The sequence below is a fragment of the Salvelinus sp. IW2-2015 genome, linkage group LG16 (genome assembly GCF_002910315.2).
Source record: "Salvelinus sp. IW2-2015 linkage group LG16, ASM291031v2, whole genome shotgun sequence".
Lineage (NCBI taxonomy): Eukaryota > Metazoa > Chordata > Actinopteri > Salmoniformes > Salmonidae > Salvelinus > Salvelinus sp. IW2-2015.
In genome coordinates, this window is record NC_036856.1 from 27297823 (window position 1) to 27319643 (window position 21821).

General features: G+C 41.2%; 1 protein-coding gene across 1 annotated transcript; it reads left to right on the forward strand.

Annotated features, from left to right (window-relative positions):
- Nucleotides 1-856: 856 nt before the first annotated feature.
- rgs4 (regulator of G protein signaling 4) lies at nt 857-19024 on the forward strand. Its single transcript, XM_024003454.1, has 5 exons — nt 857-1025; nt 1390-1488; nt 12119-12180; nt 16897-17060; nt 17530-19024. The coding sequence occupies exons 1-5, from the start codon at nt 982-984 to the stop codon at nt 17767-17769; spliced, it is 609 nt and encodes a 202-aa protein (XP_023859222.1). The 5' UTR covers nt 857-981; the 3' UTR covers nt 17770-19024.
- The last annotated feature ends 2797 nt before the right edge of the window (nt 19025-21821 follow it).

The window sequence follows — 21821 nt, forward strand, 5'->3', positions numbered from 1 at the left end:
GATGAATCTGGGTTTGGAGGATGCCAGAAGAACGCTACCTGACCTAATGTATAGTGCTAACTGTAAAGTTTGGTGGAGGAGGAATAATGGTCTGAGGCTGTTTTTCATGGTTCGGGCTACAGCATACAATGACATTCTGGACGATTCTGTGCTTCAAACTTTGTGGCAACAGTTTGGGGAAGGCCCTTTCCTGTTTCAGCATGACAGTGCACAAAGCGAGGTCCATAGAGAAATGGTTTGTTGAGATTGGTGTGGAAGAACTTGACTGGTCTGCACAGAGCCCTGACCTCAACCACATCGAACACCTTTGGGATGAATTGTAACGCCGGCTGTGAGCCAGGCCTAATCACCCAACATCAGTGCCCAACCTCACTAATGCTGTTGTTGCTGAATGGAAGCAAATCCCTGCAGCAATGTTCCAAAATCTAGTGGAAAGCCTTTCCAGAAGAGTGGAGGCTGTTGCAGCAAAGGGGGCCAACTCCTTATTAATGCCCATGATTTTGGAATGAGATGTTCGACGAGCAGGTGTCCACATACTTGTAGTGTAGTGTATGTAGTGTACTTTTTATTCCCAAGTGTTTCCTTTATTTTGGCAGTTACCAGTATGCCTACAGTTGGGAAGGCTACAGCATAGAAACAATGTCTTAATGCCCTGCACCTGGCTTTATAAGTCTGGCTTTATACTAAAGAGCCTTACCTTTCAGGGGGTAACAAGCAGTCACTGACAAATACCGGCTCATATTATTTTCCCTCTTTGAGAGAATTGATCGAGCATACTTAGCCCAGTGAGGGCTGTGATTGGCTCTCCATCTGTGTGTGAGCACAGTGGCTGTATAAAACCCCAAYTGTAGGAGATTTCACCAAGACACAGCATACCACTGAAACACTGAGAGGACTAACAGTCATACTTACAGACTTCTCCTCTTAACTCCAAACCACTGCAAATCATTCTCCTAGATTTGGATTGAGCAAACATACAACATGTGTAAGGGATTAGCAACACTGCCAGCAACCTGCTTAAAAAGGTAAGATGGTTATTCTACTTTGTTAGCATGTTGTTGTAGATCACTATCAACATGTATGGAACATGTATTGAGTTGTATGGAAGAGGATAAATGCAACAGTAACAGTTGGAAAATGCTAGGTTTAAAATGTGATGCAACAAAAGTAATGCAACATGTCATGTGAGATTCTAACAATTGAAAGATGTCATGTCTGTGCTGCAATGGGATATTTTCAGACAGTAATGTATGTTGAATACGAGCCTTGTGTGCCAGGCATCTTGGTTCTGTTATACAGTAAGTGCATTACATATAATAGGACACACGACTGTGAGATGTTTTAATACATTCTGTAGGCAAACATTACCCACTCTCTCTCCTCCCTCAGTGCCAAAGACATCAAACACAAGATTGGCTTTCTGCTCCAGAAGCCTGAGTTTCCAACAGACCAGAAACAGGTCAAAGAGAAGACGACCGCTGTCAAGGGGTGAGTGTACAGGAGAATAGTGACACTTTGAATGTATTGATTTATTTATAAAGGACATCTCTTTGAGATTAAGGATCTATTTTACCAGGGAGACCTGTTAAATGTGAGCAGCAAATAAAATCTTGATACTCATTATCATACAGACTGAACAAAAATATTAACACAACAAGTGTTGGTGCCATGTTTCGTGAGCTGAAATAAAAGATCCAAGAAATGTTCCAAAAGCACAAAAAGCTGATTTCCCTCAAATGTTGTGCACAAATTTGTTTACATCCCTGTTAGTGAGCATTTCTCCTTTGCCAAGATAATCCATCTACCTGACAGGTGTGGCATATCAAGAAGCTGATTAAACAACACGATCAATACACAGGTGCACCTTGTGATAGGGATAATAAAAGGCCACTCTAAAATGTGCAGTTTTGTCTCACAACACAATGCCACAGATGTCTGAAGTTGAGGGAACATGCAATTGTGATGATGACTGCAGGAATGTCCACCAGAACTGTGGCCAGAGAATTTTATGTTAATTTCTCTACCATAAGTCGCGACCAAACTCTTTCTGATTGGCAAGGCCTGGATCCCCAGTGGGTGGGCCTATACCTTCCCACCCATGTCTGTGCCCCTGCCCAGTCATGTGAAATCCATAGATTAGGGCCAAATTAATTTATTGCAATTGACTGATTTCCTTATATGAGCTGTAACTCAGTAAAATTGTTGAAATTGTTGCRTTTATATATCATAGATAAAATAGCCTTCAGACTCCATTAAATTCATTTATCACACCATGGGGAATAATGCTCTCAAGGCAATACCCATTGTACACGTGGTTAAATAGGTTTTAATGCAGGTCTACACCTAGTTTTGATTTACATTTGGTTAAGTTGTCAACTCACGTGAATTCAACGTGAAATAAACAAAACATTTCACCATGTCCATGTATTTAGGTGAAAGGTTGGGTGAAAATACTAAATTCCCTTACCTCCAATCAGCTTTCAACATTGATTCAAAATCATCACATTTATTTTTGTTGTTGAAATGACGTGGAAACAAAGTTGATTCGACCAGTTTTTGCATCTGTTGTCCCTAAACTAGTCAGCATAGACAATATCCAGCCTGACCTTTTATTTCATTAGCACAAAATCTAATCAGTGCCCTCATGATGAGAAAAAACGAACACAACCCCTTAATTGCAACCTCCCAGTTTGCATTAATATTGATCAACTTTGATAATCTGATTGTAGCCAATGTAGGTGAACTCATTTTACTTTGAGTTCAAAAATGTAAATGGTACTTTCGGTAAAAAACAAATCCTTTAATATAAAGCATTCTGTCATTGCATTTGCCTAGTCGCATACAGTTCAGCAGAAGCATTTTTAGGATTTACACATGTAGTGGGAAAATCTTAGGCCTACAAGACAGGATAATACTACACAAATTTTAATACTACACAAATTATCAAAATTAGTGGCTACTCTTACACTGTCACACAGATAAATATAAACACATCTAAGGCTAAGTTCATTGTTGAAAATAGGATCCTACGATTCTAAGATGAATTTAGCCTTAAGATGATTTTGAGATACCGAACCTTGACCTGGCCCAGGGCCAATAAAAAGAAGGGAAATACACAGATTGTACAATATATAACTATTTTACAGTGCATTTGAAAAGTATTCAGACTGCTTGACCTTTGCCACATTTTGATACGTTACAGCCTTATTCTAAACGTTATAAAATTGTTTTTTTTCTTCTCATAAATCCACACAAAATACCCCACGATGACAAAACTAAATGTTGCAAATGTATAAAACAATTAAACGAAATATCAGATTAACATAAGTATTCAGACCCTTTACTCAATACTTTGTTGAAGCACATTTGGCAGCAATTACAGCCTCGAGTCTTCTTGGGTATGACGCTACAAGGTTGGCATACCTGTATTTGGGGAGTTTCTCCCATTCTTCTCTGCAGATCATCTCAAGCTCTGTCAGGTTGGATGGGGTGCGTCACTGCACTGTTTTTCAGCTCTCTCCAGAGATGTTTGATCGAGTTCAAGACCGGGCTCTGGCTGGGCCACTCAAGGGCATTCAGGGACTCGTCCCGAAGCCACTCTTGAGTTGTCTTGGCTGTGTGCTTAGGGTCGTTGTCCTGTTGGAAGGTGAACCTTCACCCCAAATCAAATGTTATTTGTTAAATGTGCTGAGTACAACAGGTACAGGTAGACCTTACAGTCTAAATATTCACATTTCCAGAAACAAGTCTCTTACTGTTGCCGCTTGCTATAGACCTCCCTCTGCCCCCAGCTGTGCCCTCGATACCATATGTGAATTGATTGCTCCCCATCTATCTTCTGAGCTCGTGCTACTAGGTGACCTAAACTGGGACATGCTTAACACCCCGGCCATCCTACAATCCAAGCTTGATGCCCTCAATCTCACACAAATTATCAATGAACCTACCAGGTACAACTCCAAATCTGTAAACACGGGCACCCTCATAGATGTCATCATAACCAACTCGCCCTCCAAATACACCTCTGCTGTTTTCAATCAAGATCTCAGCAATCACTGCCTCATTGCCTGCATCCGTAATGGGTCTGCGACCAAACGACCACCCCTCATCACTGTCAAACGCTCCCTAAAACACTTCTGCGAGGCAGGCCTTTCTAACGACCTGGCCGGGGTATCTGGAATGACATTGACCTCATCCCGTCAGATGATGCCTGGCTATTCTTAAAAGTGCCTTCCTCACCATCTTACATAAGCATGCCCCATTCAAAAAATTTTGAACTAGGAATAATATATGTCCTTGGTTCACTCCAGACCTGTCTGCCCTTGACCAGCACAAAAAACATCCTGTGGCTTCTGCCATTAGCATCGAAACAGCCCGATATGCAACTTTTCAGGGAATAGGAACAAATATACACAGGCAGTTAGAAGCTAAGGCTAGCTTTTCAACAAAAAATTTGCATCCTGTAGTACTAACTCAAAAATGTTCTGGACACTGTAAAGTCCATGAGAATAAAGCAGCACCTTCCTCCCAGCTGCCCACTGCTCTGAGGCTATGAAACACGGTCACCACTAAATCCACTATAATTGAGAATTTCAATAAGCTTTTCTCTACGGCTGGCCATGCTTTCCACCTGGCTACCCCTACCCCGGTCAACTGCCCGGCACCCTCCACAGCAACCCGCCAAAGCCCCCACCATTTCTCCTTTACCCAAATCCAGATAGCTGATGTTCTGAAAAATCTGGACCCTTACAAATCAGCCGGGCTAGACAATCTGGACCCTCTCTTTCTAAAATTATCTGCCGAAATTGTTGCAACCCCTATTACTAGCCTGTTCAAGGTCTCTTTCGTGTCGTCTGAGATTCCCAAAGATTGGAAAGCTGCCGCGGTCATCCCCCTCTTCAAAGGGGGAGACACTCTAGACCCAAACTGCTACAGACCTATATCTATCCTACCCTGCCTTTCTAAGGACTTCGAAAGCCAAGTTAACAAACAGATTACCGACCATTTCGAATCCCACCGTCCCTTCTCCACTATGCAATCTGGTTTCAGAGCTGGTCATGGGTGCACCTCAGCCACGCTCAAGGTCCTAAACAACATCATAACCGCCATCGATAAGAGACATTACTGTGCAGACGTATTCATTGACCTGGCCAAGGCTTTCGACTCTGTCAATCACCACATTCTTATTGGCAGACTCGACAGCCTTGGTTTTTAAAATGATTGCCTCGCCTGGTTTACCAATTACTTGTCCGATAGTGTTCAGTGTGTCAAATCGGAGGCCCTGTTGTCCGGACCTCTGGCAGTCTCTATGGGGGTGCCACAGGGTTCAATCCTCGGGCCGAATCTCTTCTCTGTATACATCAATGATGTTGCTCTTGCTGCTGGTGATTCTCTGATACACCTCTACGCAGACGACACCATTCTGTATACTTCTGGCCCCTCTTTGGACAATGTGTTAACTAACCTCAAGACGAGCTTCAATGCCATACAACTCTTAAATGCAAGTAAAGCGAAATGCATGCTATTCAACCGATCACTGCCCGCACCTGCTCGCCCGTACCTGCCCGTGCATGCTCGCCCTGCTCTGACTTAGAATACGTGGACAACTACAAATACCTAGGTGTGTGGTTAGACTGTAAACTCTCCTTCCAGACTCACATTAAGCATCTCCAATCCAAAAATTGGCTTCCTATATCGCAAAAAAGCATCCTTCACTCATGCTGCCAAACATACCCTCGTAAAACTGACCATCCTACCGATCCTCGACTTCGGTGATGTCATCTATAAAATAGCCTCCAACACTCTATTCAACAAACTGGATGCAGTCTATCACAGTGCCATCCGTTTTGTCACCAAAGCCCCATACACTACCCACCATTGCGACCTGTACGCTCTCGTTGGTTGGCCCTCGCTTCATACTCGTCACCAAACCCACTGGATACAGGTTATCTACAAGTCTCTGCTAGGTAAAGCCCCATCTTATCTCAGCTCACTGGTCACCATAGCAGCACCCACTCGTATCACTCGCTCCAGCAGGTATATCTCACTGGTCACCCCCAAAGCCAATTCCTCCTTTGGTCGTCTTTCCTTCCAGTTCTCGTCTGCAAATGACTGAACGAACTGCAAAAATCTCTGAAGCTGAGACTCATATCTCCCTCACTAGCTTTTAAGCACCATCTGTCAGAGCAGCTCACAGATCACTGCACCTGTACATAGATGGGCTGTTTACAGATGGGCTATCTACCTACCTTATCCCCATACTGTATTTATTTATTTATCTTGCTCCTTTGCACCCCAGTATCTCTACTTGCACATTCATCTTCTGCACATCTACCATTCCATGTTTACTTGCTAATATTGTAATTACTTCGCCACCATGGCCTATTATTGCCTTAACCCCTTATCTTACCTCATTTGCACTCACTTATATAGACTTTTTGTTTTTCTTGTTCTACTTGTATAATTGACTATGTTTTGTTTATTCCATGTGTAACTCTGTGTTGTTTCTGTCGCACTGCTTTGCTTCTTTTGGCCAGGTCCAGTTGTAATTGAGACTTGTTCTAAACTATTTACCTGGTAAATAAAGGTTAAATAAAAAAATAGATAATTTTTTTAATTATTAGTTATTTTTCAATTTTTCTACTATCTATTTCTTTTATACTTACACTTATATTTCTTAAAAAATGCATTGTTGGTTAAGAGCTTGTAAGAAGCATTCACTGTATTTTATTTTTTTATTTTATTTTTACACAGCTCACAGTTACACATGGAATAAACAAGCGTACAGTCAATAACACAATAGAAAAAAAAGAAAGTCTATATACAGTGTGGCAAATGACTGAGTAAGGCAATATATAGACCATAGTAGCAAAGTAAATACAATTTAGCAGAAATAACCGGAGTGATAGTATGAGGCAGATGATGTGTGTAAGTAGTGATACTGTGTGCAAAAGAGAGCAAATAAATAAAATAAATGTGGGGATGAGGTAGATAGATTGGGTGGGCTATTTACAGATGGACTATGTACAGCTGCAGCGATCGGTTAGCTGCTCAGATAGCTGATGTTTAAAGTTAGTGAGGGAAATGTAAGTCTCCAAATTAAAGGGCAGCAGTAAAATAACAGTAGCAAGGCTATGAACAGGGGGGACCGGTACAGAGTCATTGTGCGGGGGCACAAGTTAGTCGAGGTAGTTGAGGTAATATGTCATACAGCCGGGAAAAACTATTGGATATCAGAGCGGTGGTAACTCACCAGCACTACCAGCATTACGACCAGGAATACGACTTTCCCGAAGCGGATCCTTTGTTTGCACCCCCCAGGGAAATTTAAAGGATTCCAGAGGCCTGCTCCTTGAAAGCAGCAGCTCTACCCTTTAGCTCAGTGCAGATGTTGCCTGTAATCCATAGCTTCTGGTTTGGGTATGTACTGTACGTACGGTCACTGTGGGGATGACGTCATCGATGCACTTATTGATGAAGCCAGTGACTGATGTGGTGCAATCCTCAATGTCATAGGAGGAATCCCAGAACATAGTCCTGTAGCTTAGCATCTGCGTCATCTGACCACTTCTGTATTGAGCGAGTCACCTGTGCTTCCTGCTTTAGTTTTTGCTTGTAAGCAGGAATCAGGAGGATATAATTATTGTCAGATTTGGTGGTCTAGAGTTTTTTTCCCTCTGGTTGCACATTTAACATGCTGATAAAAATGAGGTAAAACGGATTTAAGTTTCCCTGCATTGAAGTCCCTGGCCACTAGGAGTGCCGCCTCTGGATGAGTGTTTTCCTGTTTGCTTATGGCCTTATACAGCTCATTGAGTGCGGTCTTAGTGCCAGCATCGTTTGCGGCGGTAAATAGACAACTACAAAAAATAGATAAACTCTCTTGGTAAATAGTGTGGTCTACAGCTTATCATGAGATACTCTACCTCAGGTGAGCAAAACCTAGAGACTTTGATAATATTCGATTTTGTGCATCAGCTGTTTACAAATATACACAGACCCCCACCCCTTGTCTTACCGGAGGCAGCTGTTCTGTCTTGCCGATGCAGCGAAAACCACACCAGCTGTATGTTATCCATGTCGTCATTCAGCCACGACTAGTGAAACATAAGATATTACAATTAATGTCCCGTTGGTAGGATATTCGTGATCGTAGCTCATCCATTTTGTTATTCAATGATTATACGTTGGCTAATAGGACTGATGTAGGACTGATGGTAGAGGCAGATTATCCACTCGCCGTCGGATCCTGACAAGGCACCCCAACCTACGTCCCCGATATCTCCATCTCTTCTTCATGAGAATGACGGGAATTTGGGCCTTGTTGGGTGTCTGAAGTAAATCATTCATATCCGACTCGTTAAAGAAAAAATCTTTGTCCAGTACAAGGTGAGTAATCTCTGTCCTGATATCCAGAAGCTATTTTCGGTCATAAGAGACAGTGGTAGAAACATTATATACAAATAACGTGAAAAAACACAATAGCACAATTGGTTAGGACCCCATAAAATGGCGTCCATCTCCTCCGTCGCCATTATTTTAATGGTTCTTAGCAGGTTTTCTGGAGCAGGTTTTCATCAAGGATCTCTCTGTACTTTGATCTGTTCATCTTTCCCTCGATCCTGACTAGTCTCCTAGTCCCTGCCGCTGAAAAACATCCCCACAGCATGACGCTGCCACTCCCATGCTTCATCGTAGGGATGGTGCCAGTTTTCCTCCAGACGTGGTGCTTGGCATCTAGGCCAAAGAGTTTAATCTTGGTTTCATCAGGCCAGAGGATCTTGTTTCTCATGGTCTGAGAGTTCTTTCGGTACCCTTTGACAAACTCCAAGTGGGCTGTCATGTGCCTTTTACTGATGAGTGGCTTCCGTCTGGCCACTCTACCATAAAGGCCTGATTGGTGGAGTGCTGCAGAGATGGTTGTCTTTCTGGAAGCTTCTCCCTCCTCCACAGAGGAACTCTGGAGCTCTGTCAGAGTGACCATCAGGTTCTTGGTCACCTCCCTGACCAAGGCCCTTCTCCCCTGATTGCTCAGTTTGGCCAGGCGGCCAGATCTAGGGGGAGTCTTGGTGGTTCCAAACTTCTTCCATTTAAGAAACATGGAGGCCACTGTGTTCTTGGGGACCATCAATGCATTTTTTGGTACCCTTCCCCAGATCTGTGCCTCGACACAATCTTGTCTCGGAGATCTACGGACATTTCCTTTGTAACATAACAAAATGTGTAAAAAGTCAAGGGGTCTAAGTACTTTCTGAATCCACTGTATACTGCAGTAGGCTACTAAATCAACTTTCCAGTGGCACTGACTCATTCAATGATGAAGATAACATGAATATGCGTAGCCTAGGCCAGAGCTACTTTGAAATACAGTTCTGTTCATCCGAGTTCATACTGACAGATATTATTCATAGCCATCTATTTACCACCACAGACCGATGCTGGCACTAAGACCGCACACAACCAACTCTATAAGGCCATAAGTGTAACAGTTTAACTTTATGTCCGTCCCCTCGCCCCGACCTGGGCACGAACCAGGGACCCTCTGCACACATCAACAACAGTCACCCACGAAGCATCGTTACCCATCGCTCCACAAAAGCCGCGGCCCTTGCAGAGCAAGGGGAACCACTACTTCAAGGTCTCAAAGTGAGTGACGTAATCGATTGAAACGCTATTAGCACGCACCACCGCTAACTAGCTAGCCATTTCACATCCGTTACATAAGCAAACAAGAAGATGCTCACCCAGAAGCGGCGCAATCTCAATCGCACTCCACACTGCCCTTTCCCACCTGGACAAAAGGAACAACTATGAGAGAATGCTGTTCATTGACTACAGCTCAGCATTCAACACCATAGTGCCTACAAAGCTCATCACTAAGCTAAGGACTAAACACTTCACTCTCTAACTGGATCCTGGACTTCCTGATGGGCCAACCCCAGCTGGTAAGGGTAGGCAACAACATGTCTGCTACGCTGATCCTCAACACGGGGGTCCCTCAGGGGTGTGTAGCCCTCCTGTTCTCCCTGTTCACCCACGACTGTGTGGCCAAACATGACTCCAACACCATCATTAAGTTTGCTGACGACACAACAGTGGTAGGCCTGATCACCGACAACGATGAGACAGCCTATAGGGAGGAGGTCAGAGAACTGGCAGTGTGGTGCCAGGACAAAAACCTCTCCCCTCAATGTGAGCAAGACAAAGGAGCTGATCGTGGACTACAGGAAATGGCGGGCTGAGCAGGCCATTAACATCAACGGGGCTGTAGTGTAGCAGGTCGAGTTTCAAGTTCCTTGGTGTCCACATCACCAACGCTCTATAGTGATCCAAACACACCAAGACGGTCGTGAAGAGGGCATGACAAAACCTTTTTCCCCTCAGGAGACTGAAAAGATTTGGCATGGGTCCCCAGATCCTCAAAGTTCTACAGCTGCACCATCGAGAGAATCCTGACCGGTTGCATCACCGCCTGGTATGGCAACTGCTCAGCATCTGACCGTAAGGCGCTACAGAGGGTAGTGCGTATGGCCCAGTACATCACTGGGGTCAAGCTTCCTGCAATCTAAGACCTATATAATAGGCAGTGTCAGAGGAAAGCCCATAAAATTGTCAGACTCCAGTCACACAAGTCATAGTATGTTTTCTCTGCTACCGCACGGCAAGCGGTACCGGAGCGCAAAGTCTAGGACCAAAAGGCTCCTTAACAGCTTCTATCCCCAAAGCATAAGACTGCTGAACAATTAATCAAATGGCCACATTGACCCCACCCCCCACCCCTCCATTTGTTTTGTACACTGCTGCTTCTCGCTCTTTATTATCTATGCATAGTCACTTCACCCCTACCTACATGTACAAATTACCTCTAACCTGTACCCCCGCACACTGAGTCGGTACCGGTACCCCCTGTATATGGCCTCGTTATTGTTATGTTGTTAATTTTTATCATTTTTTACTTGAGTTTATTTGGTAAATATTTTCTTAACTCTTCTTGAACTGCGCTGTTGGTTTAGGGCTTGTAAAGTAAGCATTTCACTTTGTTTTTGGGGCATGTGATTTGCATTTGATTTGATTTCTCTTTTCAGCAGTAGGCATATGCTTTCCAAACCTTTTTCCCACAATTTTATTTTGAATTGAATTGTATTTGCGAAAGGTCTTTCGCTATACACTGACAGTGAGAAATAAAATCCATGGAAATAGAATCCGTAGAACAAAAGTGCCCTTTCAAGTCAAGACTGACAGCCATTTTAAGAATACCCATGAGTATACCATTCAAATTATCAGGGTGAGGTTCCAAAATCCTTTTCCAGCTAGCACATTTGGTTSCTTGGAAKTTGTGGGAATTGTTCATTTTTGTTTATTTAAACAGACCCTATTTCAAAGGAAACAAGCATTCATTAAGATCAGTTGTGGCCAATTAGTGGGCACGACCAACACACCTAAACACATTTAACAAGATAGAAGACAGATTGTTTTGTTGATGCTGAGAATGTTTTTAAATAACATTCTTAGAACATTATTTGACAAAAACATGTATTTATACTGCTCTAATTATGTTGGTAAACAGTTTATAATAGCAATAAGGTACCTCAGGATTTGTGGTATATGGCCAATATACCACAGCTAATGGTTGTGTCTAATCACTCCGTGATGCGTTGTGCGTAAGAACAGCACTTAGCCGTGGTATATTGGCCATATACCACACCCCCTCGTGCCTTATTGCTTAAAYATACCACAGCTTTCAGCCAATCAGCATTCAGTGCTCGAACCACCCAGTTTATAATGTTATAAAATGGTTGGTTACTCATTAGCTCAAATAGGTGAGTAATGTAAATAAGTGGTTGGTTACTCAATAGCTCGAAGAGGTGCRTCTGGTGTGGCTGATGCTCATGGAAAATACAGTAGTCAAATACAGTATGTCCTGTTGTAAAGAACATTATGTAAGATGATAGATATGACATCTACTGGTAGGCTATCATTAAAATACAGGTCATCAGCAATATGCAGGTCAAGAACTGTGGGATATCACACAAGAGATGTACTGAAATATTAATAATATTATTGTTTCTCCCAGTAATACAGGTGTACAGTATAATAATTGTTATTTCTCTGGTTTTAGAGTTTCACCTGCTGATTTGGAGAAATGGAAGCTGTCCTTCAACAACTTGATGAATTGTGAAGGTGAGTTTCTCACAAATCAAAGAGACATCTTTAGAATACTGAAGGATTGGGGAGTCGATCTTGCTCAAATGTTATGGTGGTTTACTGAATTGAAAAGATGTATTGATTTTGAATTTAATTGAAGCTGGAATTCCTGAATCTCTGACAAAACTCTATCATGACCTATTACCAAGCCAGACCATGGAACAACATTTCTTCAAAACTTGAGTGACATTTGTATCTCCCTCACCTCCTCTCCCCCTGTCTCTCTGACCCCAACTCAATTAAATTCAATGGGCTTTATCACTCTCTAGGGTTCTGTTTAAAGACTGATGTCATGATGCCTGTGTGGTTGGGTACTTCAGCCAGCTCTCCGGATACGTTTTCATGCTCTGGACATGTGCTATGTGTCTAGAGGGTATGCTGGGTAGCCCCTAGACGCCTGCTGCTCTGCTCCCTCCCTGTGTGTGTGTGATGCTCTGGATGAACCAGAACTCTCAGTCCCCGCAGTTTTATCCACGCGGCGGGAGGGTTAAGGGTCATTAAATATTGTGTGGATGAAGGGCGGGTGGGTGGTGGTCAGGTTGAATAAATGGCAAACAATGCATACACAAAATCCATAAATGTAAATTCTTGTGAAATTCATATCTATAAGCTACATAGTTTGTTCATTTTTTTATCTGGCATTAGTGCCTAACTGTACACATGTCAAATACACACCAATCGCCAAATGCTTTTGGGAACTTGGGAAGAAAAAGTTAACTGTCACGGCCGTTTAAAGGAGTGGACCAAGGCGCAGCGTTTTGAGCGTACATACTTATTTACCGATGTCGCCAACAAAAACAATAAATATCAAACCGACACGCCAACATAGTGCATCCAGGCAACTAACAAGGACAACTACCCACAAAACCAAGTTGGAAAATGGCAACCTAAATAGGCTCCCCAATCAGAGACAACGATAAACAGCTGTCTCTGATTGGGAACCCATCCAGGCCACCATCAACCTAATTACCCCTAGACAATACAAAATCCCCATAGATAACAAAAACCCAAGACAAGACAAAAACCCATAGAAAATACAAAAACTAAACAAACCACCCTAGTCACACCCTGACCTAACCAAATAATAAAGAAACCAAATATAACAAGTCAGGGCGTGACATTAACGACGATCCACTGAGGCAAAAATAAAAATGTTGGATTTGTATTCAAGAGAGAAAAGCTGTGAAATGGAGAGTTGACTTGAAAATAAAGAGAAGGGAGGGACTGAACAGCAATGTTTGGGAAAGATTTGGTGAAAAGAGGATGATAGCAGTGCCGACTATGTTTTGTGTGATGATTGTATGGCGCTATACAAATTCCACAGTCACAAGACGGGGACTTCAATATGGCACATCAAGGGAACTGTAGTCTCATATGGGTTAAATGGAATAGTAGCCAAACTGAAATCTGGACATCTGACTGTAGGTCTATAACCTCTCACATAGCCTAATATAATATTAGGCTAACTTCTGCAGGATTAAGCATTTCTTGCTGTAAAATTATACTTTGATTGAAAAAAAATATAGGAGAAATTCTGACAATTTTTAACAATTATCTCTGGTAGCCAACCAAAAAAAAATAACACTACACCACTGATCTTGAGAGAAGTAATGAGTGGTTATGGACCATCTGTAAAGGTGCTATCTTTATCAGCATCATAAAAGCTAATAGTATTTCAAACACATAAAATATGCTTCCAAGGTGAACTGAAATCTTAACATAAACATGTTGAGTGGTTTTCACAGCTTTTAATTTCCTTAAAACCGGTCAAACGGATGTAATTTTCACATTTGCATGGAATTTTTATTGCATTTTCTTCCCGGTCCCTAAACATCTTTGCTTTGAAAAGATGAAAGAATTTACCATGTCAACTAGATTGAAGCAATAATTTCATTGATTTATGACATTCTGTTGAGCAAGTGTTTATTTAGTTTTCTAGGATAACAAGTAATGACAGAAGAGAAGATGCATGTAGACAAGTTGACTAACAAATAACCAACCAAAATGTTGGAAATTATAAGCAGAAAAAATTCTGTGCCCCCTTTCAAAATATCGTTCTGCCGTCTCTGACTCTACAACACATTTTCTATATTTGCGGGTTAGTGCCGGATGCGGGGCTCAGATTTCCACTTTATCACATACAGTTGAAGTTGGAAGTTTACATACACTTAGGTTGGAGTCATTAAAACTTGTTTTTCAACCACTCCACAAATTTCATGTTGACAAACTATAGTACTTTTTCCAACAATTGTTTACAGACAGATTATTTCACTCATACTTCACTGTATCACAATTGCAGTGGGTCAGAAGTTTACGTACTGTAAGTTGACTGTGCCTTTTAAACAGCTTGGAAAATTCCAGAAAATGATTTCATGGCTTTAGAAGCTTCTGATAGGCTAATTGACATCAATTGAGTCAATTGGAGGTGTACCTGTGGATGTATTTCAAGGCCTACCTTCAAACGTAGTGCTTCTTTGCTTGACATCACGGGAAAATCAAAAGAAATCAGCTAAGAAGAAATATAGACCTCCACAAGTCTGGTTCATCCTTGGGAGCAGATTCCAAACGCCTGAAGGTACCACGTTCATCTGTACAAACAATAGTACGCAAGTATAAACACCATGGGACCACGCAGCCGTCATACCGCTCAGGAAGGAGATGCGTTCTGTCTCCTAGAGATGAATGTACTTTGGTGCAAAAAGTGCAAATCAATCCCAGAACAACAGCAAAGGACCTTGTGAAGATGCTGGAGGAAACAGGTACAAAAGTATCTATATCCACAGTAAAACGAGTCTTATATCGACATAACCTGAAAGGCCGCTCAACAAGGAAGAAGCCACTGCTCCAAAACTGCCATAAAAAAGACAGACTACGGTTTGCAAATGCACATGGAGATAAAGATCGTACTTTTTGGAGAAATGCCCTCTGGTCTGATGAAACAAATGGAACTGTTTGGCCATAATGACCATCGTTATGTTTGGAGGATAAAGGGGGAGGCTTGCAAGCCGAAGAACACCATCCCAACCGTGAAGCACGGGGGTGGCAGCATCATGTTGTGTGAGTGCTTTGCTGCAGGAGGGACTGGTGCACTTCACAAAATCGATGGCATCTTGAGAAAGGAAAATTATGTGGATATATTGAAGAAACATCTCAAGACATCAGTCAGGAAGTTAAAGCTTGGTTGCAAATGGGTCTTCCAAATGGACAATGACCCCAAGCATACTTCCAAAGTTGTGGCAAAATGSCTTAAGGACAACAAAGTCAAGGTATTGGAGTGGTCATCCCAAAGCYCTGACCTCAATCCCATATAACTTTTGTGGGCARAACTGAAAAAGTATGTGCGAGCAAGGAGGCCTACAAACCTGACTCAGTTACACCAGCTCTGTCAGGAGGAATGGGCCACAATTCACCCAGCTTCTTGTGGGAAGCTTGTGGAAGGCTACCGAAAACGTTTGACACAAGTTAAACAATTTAAAGGCAATGCTACCAAATACTATTGAGTGTATGTAAACTTCTGACCCACTGGGAATGTGATGAAATAAATAAAAGCTGAAATAAATCATTCTCTCTACTATTATACTGACATTTCACATTCTTAAAATAAAGTGGTGATTCTAACTGACCTAAAACAGGGAATTTTTACTTGGATTAAACATCAGGAATTGTGAAACTGAGTTTAAATGTATTTTGCTAAGGTGTAGTTAAACTTCCGACTTCAACTGTATATTCTGGTAGTTGGGTTATTAGCAGTTGCGGGCAGGTGCTGGTGAACAAACAGTGTGTGTGCTGACAGTCCCTGTGGTATCAGGCTGTGTGTGGGGACACCATATATAATTTGTATATGTCCAGCACCCATTTCGTATGATATGTTACTAATTACAATTCGTGTTATATTTTACCAATTTGCAAAATGTACAATATGTTACGAATTTGCGAAACGTGCTATATGTTACGAATTAGCAAAATGTATGATATGTTATGAATTCCAACTAGGTTGCTAACGTTAGTTAGCTGTCTAACGTTAGCTAGGCTAGGGGTTAGGGTTAGAGGTTAGGGTTAAGTTCAGGGGTTAGTGCAAGGGTTAGCTGACATGATAAGTAGTTGAAAAGTAGCTATAAAGTAGTAAGTAGTTGAAGTTGCTAATTAGCTAAAATGCTAAAGTTATCCGTAATGAGATTTGAACCCACAACCTTTGGTTTGCTAGATGTTTGCCTTATATGGCTACCCATCCACCCCAACCAACCACCATACTTTTGTTTTTGCCTCAATAACCATCTGTCTTATGTAACCATACCAAACGTATCATAGTTTTTACTTTTTCTATGTTACGTCTAGTCTGTGACCAGGCTGGGACACAGAGCAGGAGCAACGCCTCCTGAGAACCATCCAGGCCTTGACCGTCATCACTGACTCCCTACAGAGGGATTCTCTCTCTCCCTCCCACTCTCTCTCACCCTCTCTCTCTCTCTCTCTCACCCTCTCTTCTCTTCTCTCTCTCTCTCTCTCTCACCCTCTCTCTCTCTTACCTTCTAATAGAGAAAAGCAGTTAGGATTTGTTTAATAGTGTGTGGTTTCATATCGAACACTCAACCCAGCACCCTGGAAATATCTCTGGATGTTACACATGCTAAGTAAGAGGATCTAAGACTGACCTAACCTCTTTCTCTGTTTGTTTGTCTGTCTGTCTATCAGGTGGTCGTACAGTGTTTACTGCGTTCCTGAAGTCAGAGCTCAGCCAGGAGAACTTGGAATTCTGGAACGCTTGCGAGGAATACAAAAAKTCTGCCCCAAACAAGATGGCGGTCAAAGCTAAAGAGATCTACGAACAGTACATTGAGGCAGACTCTCCAAATGAGGTCAAATGGGAATAATGATTGGCATGTTTATGGCTTTTTAAAATTATTATATTTCATTATTTAACCAGACAAGACAGAATAAATTCTTATTTACAATGACGGCCTGAACATATGCAAATATTATGCTAACAAGAGCAACACAACCTATACCAACTGAGAGCCACTCACAAAAGATGGTTTAAACTATAATTTTTATAGCATCATATAATTTTGAATTCTATGAATTTGAGTGTGGTTACATTTCTCCATCCCTCATTTTTTCACCGAAACAGAGCACGCTTTGTTATTGTTTCAACTGAGGATTTCTCTTTCAATGAGTCCCCCCTTTCGAAAAACACCTGTAGTTTTTCCTTTGGGATTGTCCTTTTGGATTTTTATAGCACTTTTGTGGCACATTTTGTTGATACAGTATCCATGGTTTATTGCATTACTTTTACAGTGTATATCTCTTTTTCCCTCTCCCTATCAGGTGAACCTGGACTCAGCAACGCGAGAGGAGACCAGACAGAACCTGTCTATTGCCGGCTTATCCTGTTTCGATGACGCCCAGCAGAAGATCTTCACTTTGATGGAGAAAGACTCATACAGAAGGTTCCTCCACTCCAAACTGATCCAGGATCTGTCCCTGTTGAGCACCACCACCCCACTCTGTGCACTGAAGAAGATAGGAGGGAAAATAGGCTGTTCTGAGAACAGATGTGGTGCATAGATGGAGATGGAGAGAGAAACAAGGACGGATTGAAGAATGTGTAAAATTTTGTCAATCTGTGAGGGGAAAGAGCAGGTAGTCTTGAAGAGAAAACATTATGAGTGGGTGGGGTTTTATTTTTTCGGTCCATTGTTCTAGATAACTATTTCAACACGCATCACAAATAGATTATTTTTGAGACGAGGGGACGATTGGAGAGGGAGAGAACTGTCAGATGTAATTTTTCAGGAGAAATATGCTCCTGAAAGGATGCTCCTTTCTCTGATTTTCATTGTTGTGCGAGGGTCTGCTTTCTTTACACGGAATATCTTCCAGATCTCTAAAAATATTCAAATGGTTCAAACAAGCATTTAGGTATTTCACCCTGGTTAGTTCCCTGTGTCCCCTCTGTCTGGCTTTAATTAAGGGCTCCATGCTCCATTAAACACCAATAATGAAAATGCACTTCTTCAAACTGAGTGTTAAATTAGATTATAGTTTCTGAATGGATTGGTGTTAAAAGCTTCTTTCACCTGACTGATGTTTTTGTTTGACTCTGTTTTTCTGTCTTTACTTGACCTGTGGCCAGTTCATGCCCTGCTAAGGTGTAACTCACTGGCCTTCTGTTAACCTGACAACAAAGTCATGACCAGGTGATGTTTTGATTCACAACACAGGGAGAAACAATCTGGAATTACTTCTCTATCCACCCCTAACAGACACACACAGACACGCACACACTCCCATTTGAGCGGTTCAGCGACTTGCTTCAGCTGATCCTTTCCTGATGTGCTTATGAAGTAAACCTATTGATACTTTATCATTATATGGTTATTGGTAATGCTATTGATATCATTATATGGTTATTGGTAAAGCTATTGATATCATTATATGGTTATTGGTAAAGCTATTGATATCATTATATGGTTATTGGTAAAGCTATTGATATCATTATATGGTTATTGGTAAAGCTATTGATACTGTATCATTATATGGTTATTGGTAATGCTATTGATATCATTATATGGTTATTGGTAAAGCTATTGATATCATTATATGGTTATTGGTAAAGCTATTGATACTGTATCATTATATGGTTATTGGTAATGCTATTGATATCATTATATGGTTCTGTAAGTTTTGTTAAAACATTACTCCTACTCGCCTCCAATGATGATGGCTAAATATTTATTATATAATAATCATCTTCATATTTATTTTCTTGTTTTCTTGACACGTTTATTCATTTATTTGTGAATAAAACAATGCATCAACAGAGTTGGTTACTTACTTTCATGCATTTATCCAAATGAACGAAAGGCCAATACTGTAAAATGTACCAGTTTCGGAAACATACATATCCTAATATCAGCACACTAGCTGTACGTATTCTATTTAAGGCAATATGCAGTTTCCTACGACCATGTATTCCAATCATTGCATTGCCCTGTATAAACTGAATACATCACCACAAAAAMATTCTGATTTAATTAGTTCATCTGTTGATAAACAGAGAAACGGGATGACAGAGAGTTACAGACACTAGATTAAACTACTTGAAACTATGGACTGCTCTCAGTATAAATATTGATTTTACCTCCCACTGTATAGGTCACAGTGCCAGTGACAGAAGATATGCTCCAGTACACACTATTCCAACTAGTTTATTACCACAGACTGCAGCTTTAATGTGGAAAAGACAGTATTTACATACATACAACTTGGCATAAGAGTTGGGCAAAAATAGAAGTCGCAACTGTAGAGAAGACTAGGTTCACTCACTCTTTGCTACTCCCATACGTAGTCTTGACTCGTCCTATAACAAGCCATATTTAGAAAGATAAGGTCTTACGTCAGTGGCCTAATGCAGATCAMGTCGATTTAAAGGTTATTTGTCTGTCACTGAAAGCACTTGTGTGAGCAGCAAACAACRAGTGGACATACAGTATTTAAAAAAWAWTAATTTTAATGTTACCTTTCGCACAGCTCTCATGGGTGCCAACAACAGTCAGGGTAATTTGTTTGACCATTAAAGCTTGTTTATTCAGAACCACACTGAAGATACACTACAAGACTAAAAGAATATGGACACCCCTTCATATAAATGGATTCGGCCATTTCAGCAACACCTGTTGCTGACAGCTGTATAAAATGGAGCACACAGCCATGCAATCTCCATAATGTTGCTTGATTGGTTGTTAGGCTATAGCTGGCCAAAATTAGGCTACATGAAAATTGCAATACTGTTAATATAACCGTCTGTTAGTGTGGGTTTTCAGTAAATGTATGTCAATCACAAAGCTGCATTTCATCTGCATCTGCATTTCCTGCGGTACAGGAATATTCTCAACAACAAAAGTGTGATCAAATCTGTACCTACTTTTAATCCAATGTTACATAAATATTCTCTTGGTGAGTCTAAATTCTAACTTCAATTGACAGAATAAGGGAAAATATGCTCAAATATTAGTACAGCCAAGATAGTGTGATCATGCTGCCAACCTGGTTGTAGCAGAAGAATGAGTCTGTACAGATTTAGATAGCTAACTAGTGTGAATGGATCTGGATTGACTAAGCAGAGGAAAATGGGTCTGGGCTGATATTTAGAGGTACAGTATAATCGGTAGCCTGAGGTGGTTGTTGGATGACGCAGGAGAAGGCCTGTCACCTATATACTGTCTAACGGAGCTATTACAAGGGACTACACAGGCGGCCTCGACATGACCTGTGTACAATACATATGTCAGATACTTTCAAATACTTAGAGATATTTAAGGTAGTTTAGCTTGATTTAGCTGGAGTATGCTCTTTTGGAACTATTCCATTGGTAATTACTGTAAATCTCGGCCAGCTCAACTATTTGACCCAGGTCTGGSTCCAAGAAACATAAAAAGGTTTAAGCTTAGACTTTTACTGAACAATCTGATAGATGTTTGGCATTGACTCTGAGCTCTTTACTGAAAATAAGAGTGAGCCTTCATTGCATCTAGCTAATGAAAAGCGGAGGCCTGACATATACGCTATACACAGAGAGCTGCAGATGTTGAGCATGTGTGTGTAAAATACCTTATCTTTCAAACAGTCCGTGAAGAACATAATCACACACACACAGGGCCGGATTAATGCAGTGGCTTACCGGGTATGAAGCACCTGGGCCCAAAAAGAATAGTAAAAAAAATGTATGGAAGTTTATACAGCATACAATATATTATATATACAGTATACACTACCGGTCAAAAGTTTTAGAACACCTACTCATTCAAGGGTTTTTCTTTATGCCAAGAGTGTGCAAAGCTGTCAAGGCAAAGGGTGGCTACTTTGAAGAATCAAAAATCAAAAATATATTTTTATTTGTTAAACACTTTTTTGGTTACTACATGATTCCATATGAATTATTTCATAGTTTTGATGTCTTCACTATTATTCTACAGTGTAAAAAATAGTAAACAAAGAAAAACTCTTGAATGAGTAGGTGTGTCCAAACTTTAGACTGGTACAGTATACATACAGTTGAAGTCGGAAGTTTACATACATCTTAGCCAAATACATTTAAACTCAGTTTTTCACAATTCCCGACATTTAATGCTAGTAAAAATTCCCTGTCTTAGGTCAGTTTGGATCACCACTTTGTTTTAAGAATGTGAAATGTCCGAATAATAGTAGAGATAGAATTTATTTCAACTTTTATTGCTTTCATCAAATTCCGAGTGGGTCAGAAGTTTACATACACTCAATTAGTATTTGGTAGCATTGCCTTTAAATTATTATTATTTAAAAAAAAAAAAATTTTTTTACCCCCTTTTCTCCCCAATTTTCGTGGTATCCAATCGCTAGTAATTACTATCTTGTCTCATCGCTACAACTCCCGTACGGGCTCGGGAGAGACGAAGGTCGAAAGCCATGCGTCCTCCGAAGCACAACCCAACCAAGCCGCACTGCTTCTTAACACAGTACGCCTCCAACCCGGAAGCCAGCCGCACCAATGTGTCGGAGGAAACACCGTGCACCTGGCCCCCTTGGTTAGCGCATACTGCGCCCGGCCCGCCACAGGAGTTGCTGGAGCGCGATGAGAC